Source organism: Hyla sarda, chromosome 6 (assembly GCF_029499605.1).
Source record: "Hyla sarda isolate aHylSar1 chromosome 6, aHylSar1.hap1, whole genome shotgun sequence".
In the NCBI taxonomy this organism is placed as follows: Eukaryota; Metazoa; Chordata; class Amphibia; order Anura; family Hylidae; genus Hyla; species Hyla sarda.
This window is the reverse complement of record NC_079194.1, coordinates 154,475,543-154,498,709: the sequence shown is the minus strand read 5'-3', so window position 1 is coordinate 154,498,709 and position 23,167 is coordinate 154,475,543. Positions and strand designations below refer to the sequence as shown.

At 44.3% G+C, this 23,167-nt stretch overlaps 1 protein-coding gene across 3 annotated transcripts in view; it reads left to right on the top strand.

The window, feature by feature from the left end:
- The window catches only part of WDR59 (WD repeat domain 59), a 92,930-nt gene that overhangs the window by 56,318 nt on the left and 13,445 nt on the right, over window positions 1-23,167 (top strand). Inside the window, exons 18-24 of one of the 3 annotated variants that reach the window (XM_056525600.1) lie at window positions 3,026-3,179; window positions 4,578-4,634; window positions 6,815-6,948; window positions 11,919-12,000; window positions 16,906-17,018; window positions 17,106-17,244; window positions 17,323-17,395. In XM_056525600.1, coding sequence (XP_056381575.1) covers window positions 3,026-3,179; window positions 4,578-4,634; window positions 6,815-6,948; window positions 11,919-12,000; window positions 16,906-17,018; window positions 17,106-17,244; window positions 17,323-17,395 — 752 coding nt within the window. Of the gene's footprint in view, window positions 1-3,025; window positions 3,180-4,577; window positions 4,635-6,814; window positions 6,949-11,918; window positions 12,001-16,905; window positions 17,245-17,322; window positions 17,396-23,167 lie in introns of all 3 variants that reach the window. The other 2 variants (XM_056525601.1, XM_056525599.1) reach the window with 2 other exon arrangements.

Below are 23,167 nucleotides of genomic sequence, written 5' to 3'. Positions count from 1 at the left end.
CGTCTGCAGCCATGGTGTCTGGCACCATTAGGAGATGGGGTGTGGTTTTTCTTTTTCTTCAGGTCCCAGGGACTTTCTCAGCAACAGCAGCATCACTGTTCTCCTTTCTTAGGTTGCACTGTTGGTCTGCTAGAGACATACCTCCCTACCTGCTGGTCCTTGGATGACTGCGGATTATTTTGTGTCTGCAGTCTTGGTACCCCACTGCTATTGTGGGGTACCCATGTCTGGATTTCTACATATGCTAAGACCGCTATGTAGATGTAGAGCCCACCTTTCCTTTTTTTTCGATGGGGTGAGCCTCGGGCTTCCAGTGATTTTGTTTCCGCAGTTCTGCGGCGGTTGAGCACTTCTGTTCTGACATGGGGCCTGCTGGGGAGATGGTCTGTTAAGCCCCTCCCTATGCCTCCAGGTGTTTTTTTTCTGAGTTTTCTGTCCGGGGTGGCTCGGGCACCTACTCATTACTGTCTGTAATGGCTCTCAACACGTCTTGTAGCCCAGCTCCAGTGTACAGGATTCCGATCCCTCTTGGGACACAAGGTGGCTCCTCCAGACATCGATGGTTGCCGCTGGGGCCTGGGGGGCTCCGTCCGCCCAGTACTTTTTCCGTGCCTGTTGGGCAGCATTTCCCTGCTCCAACTGCGCCTGGCACGTTTTGTCAATCCCCTTTCCACAGGGGGTATGGGGATCAGGGTGCTTGACATGGGTCTGTACTTGAGTTTTCATCTCGACCACCTTTATTTTCCCTCCTCTGGAAGGACTGTTTTGTTGATTTTTTTCTGCTGCCAAGATGATGCCATCTCGCTGTTCCCACTATGTAGGTGGAGTATCGGGCGGGGCCCCTGTTTTTTTGCTGAGAGCATTCAACGGGGATTTTTACTGTCTAGGCTGGTGTGCTTACTGTCCACTATTACAGCCTGGCTCTCTTTCTGTTTTTTGGTTATCTACTGCTGCTTACGCAGCCTTGGCTCTCTCCTCTGTTGGAGGAGTTTGTACAATCTCCCCGGAAGGGGTGTGTTCTTCCTTCCCTTTGTCTGTGTCAGTTGTACTGCACTGACACCAAAGTCTTCTGGAGTCATCCTTCCTGTGCCCAGACCCTGAAAGTCCCAGATTGTTTCTCCCTCCACTCCCATTCTGGCGGGATGTTTCTTCAATGTGCTCTGGTCCACTGGGGTCTATGACTGGTTGATCTCCTTGGCTTGTCCTAGAAAGCTGTGGCGTGCCTTCTTTTCAGGCGACTCTTCCGGTTCCTTGGGCCTTGGTGTTGGTACAGGCCTTGGACATGTGTAGTGATCCGGCCAAGACTCCTCCGTTATCCCATTAGTCGGGGCGGTCTTTCTGTTCTGCACTCCTTCACTTCTTCATGGAAGTTTGTCACCAGGAGAGTTTTCGCGCACGTCTGTTTTCCTTACTCTTCAGGGGTTCGTCTTCCAGGTGACTCTACGTCTCCAGTTTTCTTGACGGTCTCTCCGGTATCCAAGAGTCCCCCGTTTTCAGGGTTTTTGCCGCTCCTTTCTTCTTTCAGGGTCCATGTCCTCCTGAGTTGGAGGGGCGTTCAGGTTATCCACATTACACCAGTACGGCTATTGTTGCCCTCTGGGTGCTCATGTTGGGCCCCTGGGACAGGGTTTTTTGGGTCTGCGGCTGTTCAGGTCTTTGCTCTCATGCACCGGACCGCTCCAGAGCAGATTTTCTTGTCTCCCTTCCCTGGGCATCCTAGTCCGTCTCCTTAAATGGGAGATCTTCTGGGAGTTCAATTTCTGGGCCTAGTGTGTCTCCGCCTGGGGGGCTCGTCTGCAGGCCTTGTGGACACGGGAGTTTAGTCTCTGGACTGATTCCTTTTCTCTGGTGGTTGTTTTTCCCACCATAGGGGACTGCTTTGGTACTTCCCATCAGCAAGGTGTCCCCCAATGAAGAGCGACTTAGAAAAGGAGATTTTTTTTTTTGTGCTCACCGTAAAATCTCTTTCTCGTAGCCTTCATTGGGGGACACCGCACCCACCCATTTCTTTTTTCCGGACTCTTTTTATTTATTTTTTTTCTATTTTTTTTTTTCTTTTTTTCCGGTTCTTGGGTTGTTATCTGGGATTCCTTTCTAGGGTCCTTCGGACGTATTTCTTTGTTGGCTTCTCCTACTGCTTTGTGACAAAACTGGTTACCTCACTTCCAGTGAGCGGGTATATCCTGCCAGGGAGGAGCCGACTTTTTTTTTTTTTCCTAGTGTCAGCGCTTCCTAGTGGCAAGAGCATATACCCATCAGTATATGCTCAGGTGTCCCCCAATGAAGGCTACGAGAAAGAGATTTTACGGTGAGCACAAAAAAAAAATCTTTTTAATCTGTGGTTTCTCTTTTTATGCACTATAGGGGGATTTTACATTTGATTTTGAATTATCTTTTTTTCTGTGTGTGTTTGGTGCAGTGTGTTTTTTGCACAACATATTTGAGACTTCATTTGGAATATATAGTGTAAAGTTTGTACAGAGGTCTTGGATTAATTGTATGTGCCTTTTATGAAAGACTTATTTTATGTCGCAACTTTTTACACCACAAATCCCCACCAGCCTGGACCACACTTAGGAACTTGTCTACATCTAAGCTATTTGGTTATTTATGAAGAACGGTCACTGAAAAATAGTGGTGTTGCAGCATAGCACACATTGTGGACAATATGCATAGAATAGTCCACTAAAGAATGAACCCTACAGCATGCAGAAACAGCATTACGTGCGTTGGGTTAGGTATACTTGGGTCTGACCTGATAACATGGCATGTAGTTTTAGCTTGATTCCCTTTGGTTACATTATTCCTGTTTGCATTTCTGGTGCTTTTTCTGTTTGGAGACACTACATGTACAGTATCTTTATTTGTGGTTATTTGTCTACCACAGATATATTCCCTATGCACTTTACTTTTATTGTTCTGTTTCTGTATGCCATAGGGTCCATTTTTTCTGCTGGGTCACCCTGTATGTATACACAACCTATTTTTTTTTTCTACTAAAGTGTTATCCTTGATTCCTCTTTAGATCTCTCTCTGCCCTATCTGCCTATCATAGCGGGGTAATCGCACCCATGAAAATCCGTACAGAGGCTCAAGGGAACCTGCGACTTTACAGCGGGAGTCCGACACGTAGTGAGAAGGAACAAGTGTCAATCAGTTCATTTTATTACAAGGAAAGGGTATGTATGGCTTGCTTTATCAGTAGAGCATTCTTTATAGCTGATCAAAGTAACTCACGCTAATAAAGATTTCATCTGCTTAACACCTTGTTATAGTACAATAACTTTCAGGCAAAGTGCAGAGTCCTCTCTCTCCCTCCCAGCCAATGAGCTGTATCCAACACAGTATGCTTCTTGTGAACGATGCATGACTGGCTGCATGTCACCCGCCACGCATCACTCCACACCCTCTGGCCCAGTGCATTTATTCCACTCACTCCCATATCCCCTCCTCGGCATAGCTCTTTTTCCGTCAACATTATCAGGGCTATGATTTTTGCAGTTGTATTTGTTTTTTGGAAGCTTTGTTTACTGTGAAATATTGGGCAAAACAAAAAAAAAATATATATATATTTGTAGGCTGAAATAAAAAAAAATTAAAAAGAAAACTGTAGTTCTGCAAATTTTAAGGGGTTTTGGTTTTTATATTGTTTTCCATGTGGTAAAACTTACATAATAATTTTCTACAGGTCTGTAAAATTAAAGTGATAATTTATCTATTCTCTGCAAAAATGTTTAAAGTCAATTTTTTAAAACCAACATTGCATTGCCATTTTTATTTTCCCACAGAGCTGTTTTATTTATTTATTTTTAGTTTTTAATGGTAGCAATACACATAGATTCGTCTAAAAACTCATTTTTTATTAGTATCGGGGAGTTTTTTTTATTCTTTTTGTGAAAATGTTTTTTATTTATTTATTTATATTTATTAAATTTTTAGTCCAGATAGTGGACTATACTGAGTACAAGTCCACTGCAATACATTTGATAGGCAGGCTGTTATAGGACTTCTATCTTTGCAGCCATGGAGGCCTTCAGAAGGCCTGTGGCTTCCACAACAACCAGTTTGCACCTTGTGATTGCATTGCAAAGGAACTGTGGGACCCTGGAAAAGACCAGCGCATGGCTTCTAACCACATAGATGCTGTGGTTGTAATTATCAGCAGCATCTCCACTGCCGGCCTCTGGCCCCTTCTGTCAGCTGCTAAAAGCAGCCCAGATATGTTTAATATAGAGCAGGCTCAGCTTTTCAAACCGTTCCTTATGCCCCCTGTATGCATTGGGTATAAATATAAGCCTGATGATGCAAATGGGTTAGTCAAGCTCAGTCATGAAGAAGATATTTTCATGGCTCTATTAATAAATCACTTAAATTGCAATGTGAGTTTTATGTTTTTGGAGCCCCTTCCTTGAAGTCCTGACAGGGGCAGGGATTAAGGCATTAAAATTAGTTTCAGTGGCCGTTCAGACAATTTCTACCAATTTTCTTGATAATTTTTTATTTTTTTTTTCCTTTTTTTTTTTTTCCTCCCCCTTTACTCCTTCTTACTTTCCATCCTCTCCTTTTCTAATATGCAGACGTCCCCCCTGTCTGCTCGCCGGCGCTGGTCCATCCAAGTGATTAACGACTTCCCGGTACAGTGCCCTATGCTAAGTAACCACCGCTCCTGTCTGCTCACCTCTGTTTTTGACAGAAACCTTGAGAATAAGGGGAAATTCAAACACTGTTGCCACTCTGAGTGTTGTATATACCATAGAGATACTGAATGTGGGGATCCTATATTCTGTATCTGTGTCAGTGTCTGTAAAGAGGATGAATTTCTTTGGCTCATTACATGAGATGCATAAGTTACACCAGATACTGTACACCTAAATAAAATATTATGCAAAAGAGTGATAGGCATAGTATGCAGTTATGGCTATTATGCCTCTGTCTCCGGACAACTTTTTAGATGTATGACGGTTTTATGAGCTCCTGATGTGACGGGAGAATAAGACTAAAGTTCAGTACACAATAAGGCAAACTTTTGCTGGGTTGAGCAGCCACAGATTAAACCAAACCTACAATTTAGGAGATGCTTGAAATGGGGTGTATCCTAATGTTTCTCCACTTTTGGAGCATCACTTATGTCCTCAGAGTGTGTCCTACAGATGTCAGCTTTTTCTTTCTTCTCGAGGTTGCTGGTAGTACTGCACCCCATTTTAACCTGCACATTCTGTAAATAAATGTGGAGAATGTCAGTCTCACTTGGCTTGTAACAAAGGCTTGAGCTTTGTGCCTCCTGTTATTAATAGTTATTCCCTTTGCTCTGTACTAGGTCTGTGGAGTCCTGGTCTACTTGTGCTGTATGCTCCGTCCATTCCTATGGCTCTTTTTATCATTTGCTTTCTCTCTTATTTTACTCCCTCTCCCCTCCCACTTCAATATTCAGTTCCCTGTCTCTCTTGTTTTTCTCTTCTTTATTTTTCTTTTTATCATGCAAAATGTCAGCATCCCCCCTCCATCCTATTTTTTCTTTTTTTCTATCTCCATTTCTGTAAAGTGTCTGACTGGCTCTGCCTTACAATCACTGGGTGATTCTTGGGTTTCTGCAGACTTAATTTATCAAGTGGGCACTAAAATGGTTAAATGCCACATTGTTTGGGATCCAGGACTAGATAACAACCTATTAATTGGGTCTAAAATGTGTCACTGCTGTGATGGGTTTATCTTCGGATGGCATTATTTTGGGGGCATGAATCTACTGAAACTTTTTTGTTTGTTTGAGGTAAGTGTCTATTCTTATATTTGTACTTATCTGAGATGTGGCAGCTTCAGGGGGATGTTAGCTTATCCTGCTGTTGTGACAGGGCCACTGCCCATTTTCTGTGTCCAGCTCTGCTGCCCTCTGGCTTGAGTTGACTGAAAGCAGATGACATCTCAGAGATGCATCCAGCACGGACCATATCTATTGACTCTGTAGGACAACAAAGGTACCCACTCAAAGCGGTGGACCTACCGGATAAAAGCAACAAATTATCTACAGTAGAATCGCCCAAACCCAGTAACTCCGTCAACCTTAATTCCACACAAGCATTCACTTGAAAAATTTGAATGCATCTTCAACCCCTGAATGATTCCTATTAAGGGCAGGGTCACACAGGGTACATCCGTAGCATATTTCACGTTGTGGATGCGCCGTCAGCAGTCACAGAGGAGCTTCAGATTGAGCTCCAGGCTGCGGCCAAGTAGTTCTGTGTGTCCGCATGTGCAGCGGCAAATATGCCACTACAAGTGGAGCTCGCTCTGCAGTTCCTCTCAGACTACCGTCGGCGACTACACAGTGTGAAATATGCTGCAGATGCCCCCCCTGTGCCCCTAACCTTAAGATATCCCATGTGATTGCCATGGACAGGAAAATAGTATTTAATCTTTCACTGTGATTGTAAGGATGAGTGTAACACCCATTTTTTTTTCACTTGCCCTTAGTATGTTAGATTGTCCAGCTATTAACCAAGGAACTGTAGCATCATTCACTGACACAGCCTTACAGTTTCCTTACTGGTAACTCTGCCGTCTAAAGTGTCAAAATGCAGCATTTTATTTAGTTTAGGGGAAGGTTACAGTTTGGCCACTACATAAACTTCTTCTTTTGTAGCAATATTTAACTTAGTGGTACACATCCTCATCTGTTAGTGGGCAGCAGAGTTATATATTGTAGTCTTCCCACCTGCATACAAGAAGTTCCCTGACTTTCCTGTGTTCCGAACCTGATGACATGGGGCGGTTCTGAACTTTCCCTATAATTAAAGTGTGACTTGTGTGTGTCCCCCAGAAATCCCGAAGATGGAAATCCAAAAGAGAGAGCAGTGACTCCAGCTCTAGGCCAATCAAAGCAGCTGGAAAAGTCATCATTCAGGACATCTCATGTTTACTGTCTGTGCACAAGGCTCTGGGTGAAATGTACATGTGAGTACTGTGTTTAAAGTGTAACTAACTATAATCATTTTTTAGACTTGCTGTCAGTAAATGTAAAAGTTTGTGTTTTTCAGGGGTGAAAAAAATCCTGTCCTAAGCTAAAACATACCTCTGTAAGATAAAACACACTGGACCAGATGTTTTTTTTTACTTCCAAACATGGTCTAATAAAGGACCCTTAATGCATTTTGAGACAGTGCATGGCTATGTTTTTAAGTATTATTAAAGTATTATTCCCAACATCAAACATTTTCCCATATCCTCAGGATAGATGATAATAAGCTGATCAAAGAGGGTCCCACCACTGGGACAGCACCCCAATTTATATTCTACCGAATTCCAAAATTGCAGAGTACTAAACAGTGCTGTTTATATGCTCCATACCACCATCATCATCATCATTACAGATATGGCTTTAGAAAGGTCCAGTGTGGACCAAAGTGTTGTCTGTAATCCTGGCTAAATACAAATGACCTAACTTGGATTATGTCTGGATAGAATATGTGTACTAAAAGGTGCTGCATTGCGTTTTGTTTTGTTTTTTTGCACCATCCTCTTTTAAATGGTCACTATTGTTTCAAACAACTTCCCTCCATTTGATAGCCTATGTCATTCTAACATACAGTAACCCCCCCGCCTTACGATGGCCCCGACATATGATAAAATCAACATACGATGGCCTCTCAGAGGCCATCGCATGTCGATGTCAACATCGACATACGATGCTTTTATATGTCGGGGCCATCGCATTAACTGCTATCCGACAGCGCAAAATGCTTAAGCTGCTGTCGGATAACAGTTTAAGCATCCCAGGCAGGTTCGCTTACCTATTCCCGCTTCTCCGGGTCCACTTCGCGATCCTCCGGTGTCTTGCGCATCTTCTCCAGGGTCCGGGCCTTGCTTTCCGGCGTCGTTATTACGTCACTACTCATGCCACGCCGGCGCAGCAGCGTAATAACGTCACCAGAAAGCGAGGCCCGGACCATGCAGAACATGCGGAAGACACCGGAAGATCGCGAAGAAGACACCAGAGCAGCAGGACAGCATCGGGAGCACCTGGGACAGCATCGGGAGCGGTGAGGACCTGGTCCGGAGCGACGGGGACAGGTGAGTACAGCTTCCTATACTTTACATTGCACAGATCCCTCAACATACGATCGATTCGACAAACGATGGGTCGTTTGGAACGAATTACCATCGTATGTTGAGGGACCACTGTATTTGTAAATCACCCTGTTTATCAAAAATTACTCCTCATCCCATAAAAGCTGTAAATGACCACCCATAAAGTTCCCAACGGCTTCCCATTATATTCTTACTATTGTATAAATACAGCGCTGCCTCCTAAATGTAATATTCCCATCCCTTTAACTTGCCATCATCATCAGCAACAGTATGTGCAGTTCAGTGCTTAGTTTAACCCCTCCCTTGCTGAGCTACTGCTGTGTCTTTAATTTTTGCACACTCAGCATGATGCAAACTAAGTGCACCACTAACCCCATTCTCCCTCCACATGTCATCTATAGTAGAGTACTATGTAAATAATCCTCTAGCACAGTACCAGCCTGTTCAGTCCATCACAGTTTTAAAAGTGCTATGTCATAGAATAGCAAGAAGAAGTATATGCTGTGCTGTTAATGGCCAGACAAGTAAGGGAAAGGGATCCCTGTGTGTGTTCTATTGGCTCACAGCACAGCTTTGGTCCTGCTTCCTGAAATAAGGTGAATGGTTAATAGCTGTTCACCAGTGAGATCTTAAGTCCCTTTAAATTTCAGTTGAGCCCCTGAAAGGGGTACTCCACCCCTAGACATCTTATCCCAAAGGATAGGGGATAAGATGTCTGATTGTGGGGGTCCCGCTGCTGGAAACCCCTGCGATCTCTCCTGCAGCACCCCCTGTCATCTGCTGCACAGAGCGAACTTCGCTCCGTGCCTGATGATGGGCCATACAGGGTATTGTGACGTCACAGCCCCTCCCCCTTGTGATGCCACGCCCCCCAATGCAAATCTATGGGAGGCGGCACGGCGGCCATCACGCACACTCGCATAGACTTGAATTGAGGGGGCGTGACGCACGTCGTCACGCACGGTGCGAAGTCCCTCAGGCACGGAGCAAAGTTCTGCAGGAGATCTCGTAGGGGTTCCCAGCGGCGGGACCCCGTGATCAGACATCTTATCCCCTATCCTTTGCATAGGAGATAAGATGTCTAGGGGCAGAGTACCCCTTTAAGAACACAGCCAGTTTAATTTTTGCTTTCTTGTTTTTTTTCCTCTAAGAGCCATAACTCTTTCTTTTATTTTTCCATCTACAGACCCATATGACGGCGTGTTTTTTTTGTTTTTTTTTGAGTGAACAATTGTAATTTGAATTTTGGAGGGTTTTGTTTTTACGCAGTACACTTTTGAGTAAAACTGAAATGTTTATTTTGTTGGTTGATGCAATAAAAATGATACCCATGTTTATATGCTTTTCTATTATTGTACTGCTATAAAAACAAACAAAAAAACTGGGCTGTACAAGAGGTCCACTTTCTTGTTCGGCTCCTTTGGGGGACACAGGAACTGTGGGTATATATTGCTACCACTGTACGGTTTATCAGTGCATGCTGGGAGTTGTAGTTTGCAACAGCTGGAGGCACACTGGTTGCGAAACACTGAGTTAAGTAACAAACTCTGTGTTTTGCAACCAGTGTGCTTTCAGCTGTTGCCAAAGCTACAACTCTCAGCATGCAGTGACAGCCGACTCCCAGCATGCCCTTTGGCTGTCCATGCATGCTTGGGATTGTAGTTATGCAACAGTTGGAGGCACACTGGTTGCAAAACACAGAGTTTGTTACTTAACTCATTGTTTCACAACCAGTGTGCCTCCAGCTGTTGCAAAACTACAACTACCAGCATGTATGGTCTGTCAGTGCATGCTGGGAGTTGTATTTAAGTAACAAACTCCCAGTGTTTTGCAACCAGTGTGCCTCCAGCTGTTGCATAACTACAACCCCCATCATGCACTTACAGCCGAAGGGCATGCTGGGACTTGTAGTAATGCAACAGCTGCAGGCACACTACTGCAACTCCCAACATGCCCTTTGGTAGTTTGTGCATGCTGGGAGGTGTAGTTATGCAACAGCTGGAGGCACACTTTTTCTTGGAGAAAATATGCCTCCAGCTGTTGCATAACTACAACCCCCAGCATGCACAAACTACCAAAGGGCATGCTGGGAGTTATAGTTGTGCCTTCTGCTGTTGCATAACAACAACTCCCAGCATGCCCTTTTGTGCATGCTGAGAGTTGTTGCTAAGTAACAGCAGGAGGCCAGCCTTACCACCTGCTGCTGCATGATCCTCCTCCTGCCTGCCACCACCACTGCTGTCTCATCTCCTGGGGCGGCGGGATCGGGGGCCTCCACTCCATGGCACCCGCTCTCGCCTTCTGGAATAGGGGTGGAGTGGGTGCTGTTAGGGACACCCCCACAGCAGGAGTCTTGATTCGGCCAACGAATCAGGATGATCGTGAGGTGGCAACAGTGCCACCTCACTCCTGTTGCTAAAGGATGATAGGTGCCGTCTCGGACGGGACCTATCACCCTTTTTTTCTGGGTCACCGGGGACCTGATCGACCCGGAATCGCTGCAAATTTGGACCCACCTAGGGGTTTGCACTGGTGTCTGCTGAATGATTTCAGAAGGCATCCCAGTCTGGTCCCGACCAGCGGGGACCGGAATTGCCACGGGTGTACAGGTACGCTTTTGGTCCTTAACTGGTTAAAGGAAAACTGTCCGTAAACTCACCCTGTACTAACCAGATATCAATATTCTGCCTACCACGCCCGGATCCGCCCTGCCGTTCTCCCGTTATCTTCATTCTGTTGGATATGCAAATTAGCTTCTAACTGGCACGGGCAGGGTTACAAGGCTCCTTCTGGCACTCTGACGTCAGCGCCGCTCGTCTTCAGCACCGCCTGGCTTATGAATATTCATAAGCTGGGTGGCGCTGCAGACGAACGGCACTGACGTCAAAATGGCCGAAGGTGCCTTGTAACCCTGCCCATAGCTCATTTGCATATCCAGAAGAATAAAGATAACGGGCGAATGGCAGGACGGATCCGGGCGTGGTAGGCAGCATATTGATCAGCGTCCCCTGCACTACCAGCCAGTACCTCTAGTTAGTGCAGGGGGAGTTTACTGACCGTTTTCCTTTAACTTTATTTCTAAATAGTTTAGACATTTACACACTTGTCGAAACCAAATATATATATTTATTTTTTTACGCTTTTTTTGTAATATGGGAAAAGGGGGTGATTGTTGATTGTCAATTTTTATTTGGAGGGGGACGACTTTTTCACATTTAAAAAAACGTATTATTATACTGACTGAATTTTTTGTGTCTCCATAGGGGACTATTTATAGCAATCACTTGATTTCTAATACTGTTCAGTGCTATGCACTCCCAGAGGACAGACCACATCAGAGGATCGCAGCAGGAGGCAGATGAGACCTGTGTGCCATCTTGACTCATCGGACCCCTTCAATCGTGCTGCGGGTGGTCCGATGAGTCTTAGTCCCAATAATTCTTTAGATGCCATGATCAGTACACTTCACAGTAAGGGTTAATGGCGGAAACTTGCCAATACCAGCAGGGGCCCGTCGTTCATGAAGCAATCACCTTGTCACCACTCTGATTGTTTAATCTACCAAAACTGTGCAGATTTTTGAAATGACAGGTACAGCCCTATTTACACCTGGGCTGTTTCCTACACATTGGGCATTAGAGGGACTGTCAGCGCTGCTATGGTGGTAATAACTTTTGAAAAAGGATGCATTGCATCCCTGTGGCTCTGTGGCACTCTCGCTATAGGGAAATGCCATCAATTTAGAACATTGAAATGCTCTGTTAATGACAGCATGCCTAGCATAGCTTTGCATCACTTTTAGTTAACATTTTTGATTTATGATTTTATTTAAACAGATTAAACCGTGGTGATCTCCAGGAAATGTGTCAGAAGAATGCTGCTTCTGCCCTCATTGTGGGCCGCAGGGATCTGGTGCAGGTAAGTGCCCCCAAGGCCTTTATATATGATTCAGGTAAAAATCATTACTGTATTTTATTTTATTTATTTATTTTATAGTAACTGGGTCAACAATAGCCTGTTCTTTTCTGGCTGCGCATGATACATGGTCAGACATGATACATATATGTCAGGCAGAACAACTATCCAAAGCTTTATCTTGAGTACAAACTGTCATAGAATTACAGTAAGTTGTGACGCAGATTCTTAAGCAGGCAATCATGGGAATTTTGCTCTTACCATTAGGTCAGGACTGTATTGCTAAGTTTCCTTATCTAAAGATGTTGTGGCGGTAATAAGGCAAGCTGCCTCCCCAGTACATTTGCAGTCAGCAAAAGGCCAAAATATCAACAGGGTTCAACAATTACAAGAGTTTTCTGATTTGATGTAAATTAACCTAGAGGAGTTGGCCTAGTTGTATCACCTATAAACAGGATAGGAAATACATGTATGAAAATGTAGATACAGATCACCTCTAGATCCTGCACCTGTCCTGGATTAGAGACCTCTTTTGCCTGAAAATAGCAGAGTGGGTTGTATTAATCATTTTGCCTAACTCCTATTGACTTTAATGGAGGGTTGTGTACATAGTGTAGCACTGCAAGCTGTGTTGTTTGTGTAATTTGGAGCCCACATCTATTAGATGTTTATGGGATATGCAATAAGTGTTAAGATGGCAAAGCACCTCTTAACTCTGGAGATTCTACTCCTGGGATGACCGTAAATTGTACAGCGTGAAAACAAAACAAAATACCCATGACTACATACTTTTCTATTAATGTTGAGTTAAAAAAAAAACGCAAACTTTTTAACCACATTAGTACGTTTAAAATCACTCTAATTTTTTTTTCTTTTTTCTGTATAAGTGGCGGTATGAGGGCTTTTTTTTTTGCACCATGATCTGTACTTTTTATTGCTACCATATTGGCATATATAAAACTTTTAATACATTTTTTTATCAAGTTTTTTGGGAATAAAATGTTCTAAAAAAAAATAAATAAAAAAAAGCTGTTTTTTTTGTTTTTTTTTACGTTCAGTGTACGGTATTATTAACATTATATTTTTATAGTTTGGATATTTACGCACGCGATACCAAATATGTTTATTACATTTTTTTTACACTTTTTGAGGGTGCAATGGGGAAAATGGGACAATTTAAATTTTTAAAAGGGGAGGGAATTTTTCAAATTATTTTTTTCCTTTTCCTTTTTTTATTTTTACACTTTAATAGTCCCCATAGGAGACTATTTATAGCAATCATTCGATTGCTAATACGGTTCAGTGCTATGCATAGGACATAGCACTGATCAGTGTTATCGGTCATCTTCTGCTCTTTTCTACTCGATCTCAGACCAGAGCAGAAGACCCGTGGAAGGCAGGTGAGGGGACCTCCGTCTGCCGTTTTGGATGATCGGATCTCCGCTGCAGGCGATCTGATCATCCATTTTAGTGACCGCATCGCTGCAGATGCCGTGATCTGTATTGATCACGGCATCTGAGGGGTTAAAGGCGGACATCCGCGCTATCGCGGATGTCTGCCATTACCGGCAGGTCCCTGGCTGCTATCCGCAGCCAAGACCTGCCCCGCATGACCCAAGCATTGCTCCGATACTCACGGTCATGTATAGGTCATAAATGTACATCCTGGTGCGTTAAGTACCACCTCACCAGGATGTACATTTACGTCCTGCGTCGTTAAGGGGTTAAAGCTCTGGTAAAATGAAATGTGAGCTGTCCTATGTGCAAATATGGGCTTAAGTCTTTTTCCAACATATACTTGAGAAGGACTTTGTAATATAGCCAAAATGTTGTATTACTGGAATAAAAATAGAATTAATTCTATTCTCAATTATGGACTTTATTATGTGAAAAAAAAATAGTGGGTGAGGTGAACCAAACCCTCCGCAATCTTATCTTTGGTGTGATCATGGGGGACATTTATCATTGTTGCTTTAGTAAGCAAGTTCTGAAGTAATTTTTTTTGCTTTAGTTTTGCTTATGTGTGACATATTTATCATACGATCACAGGGGGTTGACAAATTTGGCTCACATAAGCAAAAACCAGCAAATCACTTTAAAACAGCACTTTTTTTTTTTTTTTAAGCACACATGTGAAAAACCAATAAATTACACTAGTTTGTAACACGACCTCCTCTCCTCTGTGACTTTTTTGCTCTAAAGTCCCAGCTGTGTTAAAGATGTGCAAGATATACATATATATATATGTGTGTGTGTGTATAGATTACGTATTTTTTACAATTTTTCCCCCCCATAAATGTACTAACCTATTTTTCGGGGTTTTTCTTCTCATTTCAGACCCGTGTATGCAGAGGACATCTTCAGATATAGTGGACTACATCATTGACCCTAGTTTTTTTGTTAAATATTAATAAAATGAGGGCTTGTGTGTTTTTTTGGAATAAAAGTTTTTAAAACATGTTGTTTTTTATTTACTTTACATGCTTAGTAGTGGAAGCTATCTTATAGACGAAGTCCATTACCAAGCCAGGGCTTAGCATTAACCCCAATTACAGCTGGTGCTAACCCCCAATTTATTACCATGGTACCCAGCACCACAGGGGTGCCGGGAAGAGCCAGTACGAACAGGTCCGGAGCTTTAAAAAAATGGCGCTAAGAGGCTGATGTTATTTCGGCTGGGGAGGGCCAATAACAATGGTCCTCACCCACCCTGGTTAGGTCAGGCTGTTGCTGCTTGGTTTGTATCTGGCTAAGAATGAAACGGTGTGGTCCCCCTTATTTTTATTCTCAGAGACCAACCCAGTAGCCACAGCCTGACTGTACCAGGGTGGGTGAGGAACATTGTTATTGGCTCTCCCCAGCCTAAATAACACCATCCTGTTGCCGCCTAGGCCCAGGTGCGCCATTTTTGACACTCTGGGTCTGTTGGTATCGGCTGTCCCCAGCACTTCTTTGGTGGTGGGTACCTGGGTAATAATTGGGGGTTAGCGCTAGCTGTAATTGGGGCTACCGCAAAGTCTAAATCTATAAGACAGCTTCCACTACTAAGAAAATTAAAAAACATGTTTTAAAAGCTTTCATTCAAAAAAGCACTCCCCCACAAGCCCTCTTTAACATTTTATTAATAGTAAACAAAAAAAAAAATGCATGTCATCGACCTAGTCGAGTGTATCCGAAGTAGTCCACAGGATGCAGGGATTGGTTAGTACATTTATGGCGCTCTCCCCTGGGGAGAAAACCCATAAAGCAGGGTTTCCAAATAGGGAGCCTCCAGCTGTTGCTAAACTAGACTTCCCATCATTTCCAGACAGCATTGGCTGTCTGGGAATGATGGGAGTTCTAATTTAACAACTGTGAGCCTCCAGTTAAGCACTAGCTGGAGTCTTGCTGTTCCTAAACTAAAACTCCCGTGATGGGAGTTGCAGTTTAGCAATAGCTGGAGGCACCCTGGTGTTAAATTGGCTCCCCTGCCCCCTGCCTGCATCTCCCACCTGCCCGCTAGCTGTTGCAAGACTACAACTCCCAGCATTCCCTTACAGTGAGGACATGCGGGGAGTTGTAGTTGCAACAGCTAGCAGGCGGGTGAGAGATGCGGGCAGGTGGCCAGAGATCAGAGCCGGTTGGCTCAGAGAAATATGAAACTACGGCACTGTAATTTCATATTTCCCGCCTGGAGCCGACGGGAAATATGAAATTACAATGCCGTAGTTTCATATTTCTGTGAGCCGGCCATCTCCGCTCCTTGGCCAGCAGCCACCCACTTGCTTCTACTGCCCGCCCGCTGTTGTAACTACAACTCCCAGCATGCCCTTATAGTGAGGACTTGCTGGTAGTTGTAGTTGCAAAAGCAATTTTTTTTTTTTTTTTTTTTTTTTTTTATGTCTGGTCTGACCTGGCTTTGACTTGCGACTTTTTATAAGGGGTTTAAGACTTTTTTTAATTTTTATTTTATTTTATTTTTTTGCTTACGGAAATTTCGGACCACTGCAAAGTGAACTAACTGAAAGTTTCTTAGTTAGGGATATTTGCAGCTTTATGCCTACCCACAAAAGTCCCACAAAAAAATTGCTTAGGCACACGTGTGAGTTTTTGTGCGACTTTTGTAAGCAAAAAAAAGCTCTAAATCCCTTGATAAATCTCCTCCATGATGATTACCAATATTTTCTTATCATTCACCGTCTGCAGGACTGACAGATAGCTGAGATCTTTTCTTATCTCCATCAGTTCATAGACACTGAATAGAGCAGTGCTCACACTTGAAGGGGGGCTCCATTGGATAGCTGATCAGTGTTGATAGTGGCCCAGCCCCTGTAATTCTTGTACATTTTCCAGCTTATTAACATACTCTGTGTCAGATGTTTATCATTTTCAAAATATCTGCTTAGTTTTAGTTAATGGAAACCTTCAGGGGATGCAGCCTATGTATGTAAAGCATAACTATGTCCAGTTACTAGCCGCATGCAGACATCTTGAAAACTATAAAGAATGAATACAAAATTATATTAAAAGCTGAAGAATGTCTAATAATAATAATCTTCTTTAAGAGATGATGAGGGTTTTGCTACAATGTTAGAGATTGGTTGTGAATGGCAGGCTAAGCATATTTTAAAAGCGTATTCCAGAGAATAGCTTCAATATTTAAAAGTGCACAGGGTGCCAGAGATGTAAAAACCATGCATTCCTCTGCTTCTGTTACAATGGTGCTGGTCTTCGCTGTCAGCATTTATTTTTCTGCCTAATTCTCTGACTGGCTGAGAAGGCATTTCCTACATATCAGGATAGAAAAGGGGAAACACTGACAGCTTGGACCAGCAACCTTGGGTGAATCTGTGACATGTGAGTATGTTTTTTTTTTTTTTTAATGTTACGTTCTCCTCTGGACTACCTATTTATTGATTCTTTTCTCAGGTTTGGAATCTGGCTGCTGCTGCTAATGACTTATGTCTTACACCTAAGTCTGACCCTGATACTGAGACCCCTTGGGCTCGTCACCCATTTGGCCGCCAGCTGCTGGAATCATTGTATGTACCCTGTCTCTTCTCTTTTGTCTCACAGTTATGGCTGTGTTTTTTCTTTTTTGTTAAATTTTTTTCACTTTTTTTTTTTAGATTGGCCCATTTTTGCCATTTACACGATGTTCAGACCCTAGCCATGCTGTGTAGTGTGTTTGATGCCAGCCTGCAGCCACAAAGCAATGGACTGTCCTCGTGCCACCCGTTTTCTTCACGTTCCACCCACAGCCGTTATGTGAGTCCCATCACTAACCTTTTCTTTCCATTATGCAGGTAAAAATTGCCTTAATAAGTGTGCATTATCTACTTCCAGCCAAGCTTTACATCCTCTGGCTCTGGATCCAGTATATCTGACCCTGGTTTCATCAACAGTGGTTGGAGTATAGGTATGAAAGCTTGTGTTGTACAATTTTTCTTTTACATTCCTTGCCTTAAGTGTCTGCTTACATCTGAGCAACATTTACAGTTTACGCATAGATGCAAGCACAATGTTTGCAATTGTAGACTTCCACGTCTTTAAAGGAGTATTCAAGTAAGGCAAGTTTTTTAAAATTAATTTCATTAAAGTTAAAAAGTACCTGTCATCAAATAAACTCTTCTAAACTACCTCCTTTTTCAGAGCTTTAAAAAGCTTTTTATCATATCTTTTTATTCTTGCTCACATAGTGCAATCTACTAGCAGGAGTAAGTGTACGTTTCCCAGCAGGCATGACATCACTGAAGCCTGCTGGGGGACCACTTCCGCCCTCACGTTGTTGCAGTGCTGTGCTGAATAGAAGACCTCAAGCCATGTGCAGTTTTCAGTGAGGCTCTTTGCAGCTTTCAATCAAGCTCAGTGCAGAGAAGCACTTCCTGAGTTTGGTATCCTGCCAGGCCTGGAGGAGACCAAACTCACTGTATTAAATGTGGTAGGGAACAGAACAGAGCCACCTATTGGCCATTTTTTCTATTACATTTTAAACCTATTTATGTTGATAATTTTAAAAGCAAGTGAAAGAGAAAGTGTCTGCTAATTACACAAGGAACACTATATTAAAAGTTTTATTTGGTGAGAAGTACTCTTTAACAAACAAAGCATATTCTCCTGCCCCAGTCTGCCACTGCTTCCATTCCTATGGCTCCTGGTACTCTCTGCTTCCACTGACTTATTGACTCTGCAGAAATTGTCTACTCAGCAATAGCAAATAACTGTCTACACTGTTGACCCGTCTGGCATTTTCTACAGGGTTGACATGATAGCGTATGTGGGAGCATAAAAAATGCTGAAAACTATAAGTTATGTTTTAGAGAGCCATACTTTCTTATGTTTCGAGGCAAGGATCTCCTGTCTGCATAATATTTCTATCTTATGATGTCAAATGGGCAACAATAATCTATAGTTCCATAGTGTGACATACTATGCAATTCACATGAATGTGCAAACAGCAATACACAACTATAAGTACTTCTCTCTCCTTTCTTTTCCTTGTAAATTCTGATAAATACTATGTTCATTTGCCCTGCCCCCCCCCCTTATCTGAATGTCTGGCCCACATAACCTTTCCCCCGTGGACATTTCAAAAGAAAACATCCTAACAAGAAGTTGCTGATTCCCTTTTATGTTTCCATTGAGAACCCTTTCAGCACTTCCCATTAGCACAAGCCAGATAGACGATACCACTGGACATAGAATGTGTTGGCAGAACCATTTGGCCTATCTAGTCTACCCAATATTCTGAATGCTATCACTAGTCCCTGGCTCTCTTATATGAAGGAAAGCCTAAAGCCTATTACATGCATGCTTAAATGAGCACTGTCAGATAGAAAATTGTTAAATGTTGAACATCTGGGCAAAATATTAACCTTTCTAATATACTTTATAAGAAAATGTTATTTCCTTTTTATAAAAATCATTGCTTATAAAATCATGGCTTTATCCAAGCTGAAGCACAGGCATGGACAAAGTCTAGTAAGTGAGGGTGGCCTAGCACTCCTCTGTGCTCTCTCCTGTCTGATAGTACTCCTGTGTGCTCTCTCCTGTCTGATAGTACTCCTCTGTGCTCTCTCCTGTCTGATAGTACTCCTCTGTGCTCTCTCCTGTTTGATAGTACTCCTCTGTGCTCTCTCCTGTCTGATAGTACTCCTGTGTGCTCTCTCCTGTCTGATAGTACTCCTCTGTGCTCTCTCCTGTCTGATAGTACTCCTCTGTGCTCTCTCCTGTTTGATAGTACTCCTCTGTGCTCTCTCCTGTCTGATAGAACTCCTCTGTGATCTGTCTGATAGTACTCCTCTGTGCTCTCTCCTGTCTAATAGTGCTCCTCTGTGCTCTCTCCTGTCCTATCAGACAGGAGAGAGCTTAAAAGAGTCTAATAACAGGGGAATCTCTGGACCGATGCTGCGGCATTTTGGTCACGAAAGCCTGGCTGTGTATTAGCAGTTTATATACTTTTCTGTTATTGTACTGCTTTAAAAAAATTAAAGCGTACCGGTCATCACTGAGCCAAAAAGAACACTGCAGCCATACTTGGTAATGGTCTGTGATCATGTCCGGCCTTTTATTTTTTTATTTTTTATTTTTGTTTTTCTGAGCTGCAAGCACCCTTTATCTCCTGTATAAGCTTCTGATGTTCTTCTAGACTCCGGCTGTTCCCTGGCAGTGATGATGCTTGCCCTCACTGCTGTAAACTTCATGCCTCTTAGTTGCCAGGTTGACAGCAGCAGCCAATCAGCTTTCCTACAGCATACCTTTCTGTTTACCTTGGAGATACACAGAGCAGAAGGAAACACAACTACATATACATCTCTACTACTTTCTCTCTCACTCACACACACACACAGCTTAGTCCTTCACACAAAGCCCTGCACACTCAGCTCAGCGGGGGCGGTGCTCGTGTCATGTGGCCATCTATATTGTGTATCTAACACTGTTCTCTTCCGTGTGTTCAGCTACCACAGCAGGAGGATGCCTGGTCATTCATTCCCCGCTATGCAGATCGCGCTTGCAGGGGGGAGAAGCTGATAGCTTCTGGTCTCCGATCCCCGATCAGGGTCGGGGAACAGAAGCACTGCGCCTGCGGCACACGGCTCATTCTGTCCCCGATGTGGGGACAGTGCGTGCGGGTGCCAGTTTGTAAGCGCAGCAAGGGGAAGACGTTGTCAGCTTCTGTTCCCCGATCAAGGTCTGGGAACAGAAGCACTGTGACAGGTATCTGGGGCCCAGGTCACCTATTATGCCTGCATGGGCTGCAAAATGAAAATGCCTTGTGGTTCGGCTGAACCTTTTTGTCCTGCCTGCACCACTGTGCCCCCCCGGCCCTCCTGGTATATCTTCCCAGGACGTTCCACTAGAACCTGTGGGCTCTGCTCTCCCTCCGGTGTGGATGTCTTCCCTTTCCCAGTCGATTTCTGACTTGGCGCAGGTCTCCTATTCTGTGGTGACTGCATTGGAGAAGTCTTCCTTACGCCAGCCCTCCAGGAAGGCTCGCTCTACTTCTCCATAGGCGCTCTCACAAGTGCCCTAGGGATTTGTCCTCTGGCTTGTCTCCAGAGTCTGGAAGCAGGAATAGGCGCTCTCCTCATAGGTATCGCCCCTCTTCCCAGACATCCCAAAACCGCCCCTCTTCTAAGGGGCACTCTCCTGGTCCCCATTCTAGGTCTCCAGATCTGCGTACCAGGTCCGTTTCGTCTTTATCCAAGGCTGCCTCCACCCGCTCCCACTCTCCTGGGGAACTGGAAGATGAAGCTTCAGGTTCTGCCTCTGACTCGGAGGACTGAACCGGCATGTTTGACATGGTAGACAATTTGGTCTCGGCCGTAAGGGACACCTTTCACCTAGGGGACCCAGGAACTTTGGACACAGCTCCAGAATTTTTCTTTCACCGCTTCCAACCCTCGCCTAAGGTTTTCAGCTCTCATGCTGAATTTGACACCTTACTGGAAACAGCCTAGAAGCATCCTCACAAGCGTTTTCAAGGGACTAAGAAGGTTCAGGCACAATTTCATTTTGCCCAGGACCTTGTTGTAAGATGGACATCTCCACCAACCTGTTTCCCGCCTGTCAACAGCGACCCCACTGCCCTTGGCAGATGCAGCTTCCTTAAAGGATCCAGCGGACAAGAGGCAATATTTTGCTTCGCTTCTGCTTGGGTGTCAAAAGCCCTTTCTGTTTGGGCTTCTCAACTTCTATCAGGGGCCCCTGCGGAGGATATGGCAGATCTGACACTTCAACTCTCCAATGCTGGAGACTATTTGTGCTCTGCTTCTATACAGTCGGCCCGTTGTACGGCTTTTGCCACAGGTTATCTGGTGTGGCTCAAGGCCTGGAACAGTGATGCCGCTTCCAAGAAGTCTCTCACGGAGCTTCCCTTTACTGGGTCTCGGCTGTTTGGAAAACACCTGGATGAGATTATCCCAGAGGCGACTGGAGGTAAGAGTTCTTTATTACCACAGAATAAGTCTTGCAGTACCGTCTCCAGACGGAAGTCGACCTCCTTTCGGTCTTTTCGGTCCCATGTCTCCAGTAGGGCGACCAGACTGACACCCTCACAGGACAAGAAGGCTCTTTCTTTCAAGAGCTGTCCCTCCTTGAAATCTCATAACTGTTCCAGTCGTTTCGTGGCCAAATCAGGCACACGTAAACCTCCCTCTGCCTGAAAGGACGGCCCCCAACCGAAGATTCTTCTCAGGTGGGAGGGCATTTGTCACTCTTCCGGGACGTTTGGTCTGCCCACGTGCAGGACTCTTGGGTCCGAGATGTCGTTTCCAACGGCTATTGGATCAAGTTTGCTTCTCTTTCGAGAGATTGCTTTTTTCTTTCCCGAGAAGCCCTTCTCCTTAACAATACCCTGGAACTCAGGGCAATCTATCTTTGCCTGTGCCATTGGGAACACCTTCTTCAGGACTCTCCTGTTCGTGTCCAATTAGATAACTCCACAGCTGTGGCATATATCCTTCGCCAGGGCGGCACACGCAGCTCAGCCGCGATGGCCGAGGTCTCCAAGATTCTTCTCTGAGCAGAGCTCAGAGTTCGCTCCATCTCAGCGATTCACATACCAGGAGTGAAAATTGTGAAGCAGACTTTCTCAGTCTCTCCTCGCCCGACCCCGGCAAGTGGTCTCTTCATCCAGAGGTGTTTGCGGTAATCTGCAACCTCTGGGGCACTCCGGATGTGGATCTATTTTCGTCACAAACAGAAAGTCCCTTGCTTTGTGGCGAAGTCCGCTGCGCTTATGCTAACAGCGCTACTGTCGCCCGTGGACGCAGGGCTCACAGCGGGAGGAAAAATCCTCCCGCTGTCAGCTTGTGTCCATGTAGCGCGATTGCGATCTCCACAGTGGGGAATGAATGAAATGGCAGCCTCAGCGCTGATGTCACCCGTGGGTTCAGGGCTCACAGCGGGAGGAAAAATCTTCCCACTGTCAGCTTGTGGCCCGCTAGCGCGATCCCCATAGCGGGGAATGAATGACCTGGCAGCCGCAGCGCTTGTGCTTTCACAGCAGGAGACATCCTCCTGCTGTGGTAGCCGAATACACACTGAAGAGAATGGTGTTAGACAAACAATATAGATGGTCAAGCGCACCCCCCAACCCCCCAAAGAACCAATGGTAGGGGGCGTGGTGCGAGTGTCAGCCAATAAAGCAGCCTTAGTCTAGCACTGAAAAGTGCTGAGTCATCTATCACATTCTATCTCAAAACACAGAATTTTTCAGTCCTCAGCATTACGCTGTGCTCTGCAGAGTGACTGACAGGCCAGCACTGTGCTAAGCCCACCCGCTGTATTCCGACTAAGCTAGAGAATTGCCGCAGTTGGTTTGCAGAGGGACAGCAGTGTGAAAGAGGATATGGGCACCCCTAGTGGCCACTGTTTTAAGGGGGATTTTCACAGGTAAAATGCCAAAAAAATAATACAAATATATTGGAGATTCACTTATCTGCATATGCACTTATTATTTTGTTTAAAAAAATTAAAAAATTTTTATGACAGTGCCTATTAAAGTCAGCAAGTAGAAAATGTATAGAATTACTGCCATGTTCCATTGTACATTTAATATTTTACTAGAATAACCAGTTCTTTCTCATTCTCTGTCCATAGGATGAACCACTTAAATCTTGTTATGATAAGGATGGCATAAGACCATAAAGTTTTCTTCCATCTGTAAAGCTGATAGCTAGACTTGGAG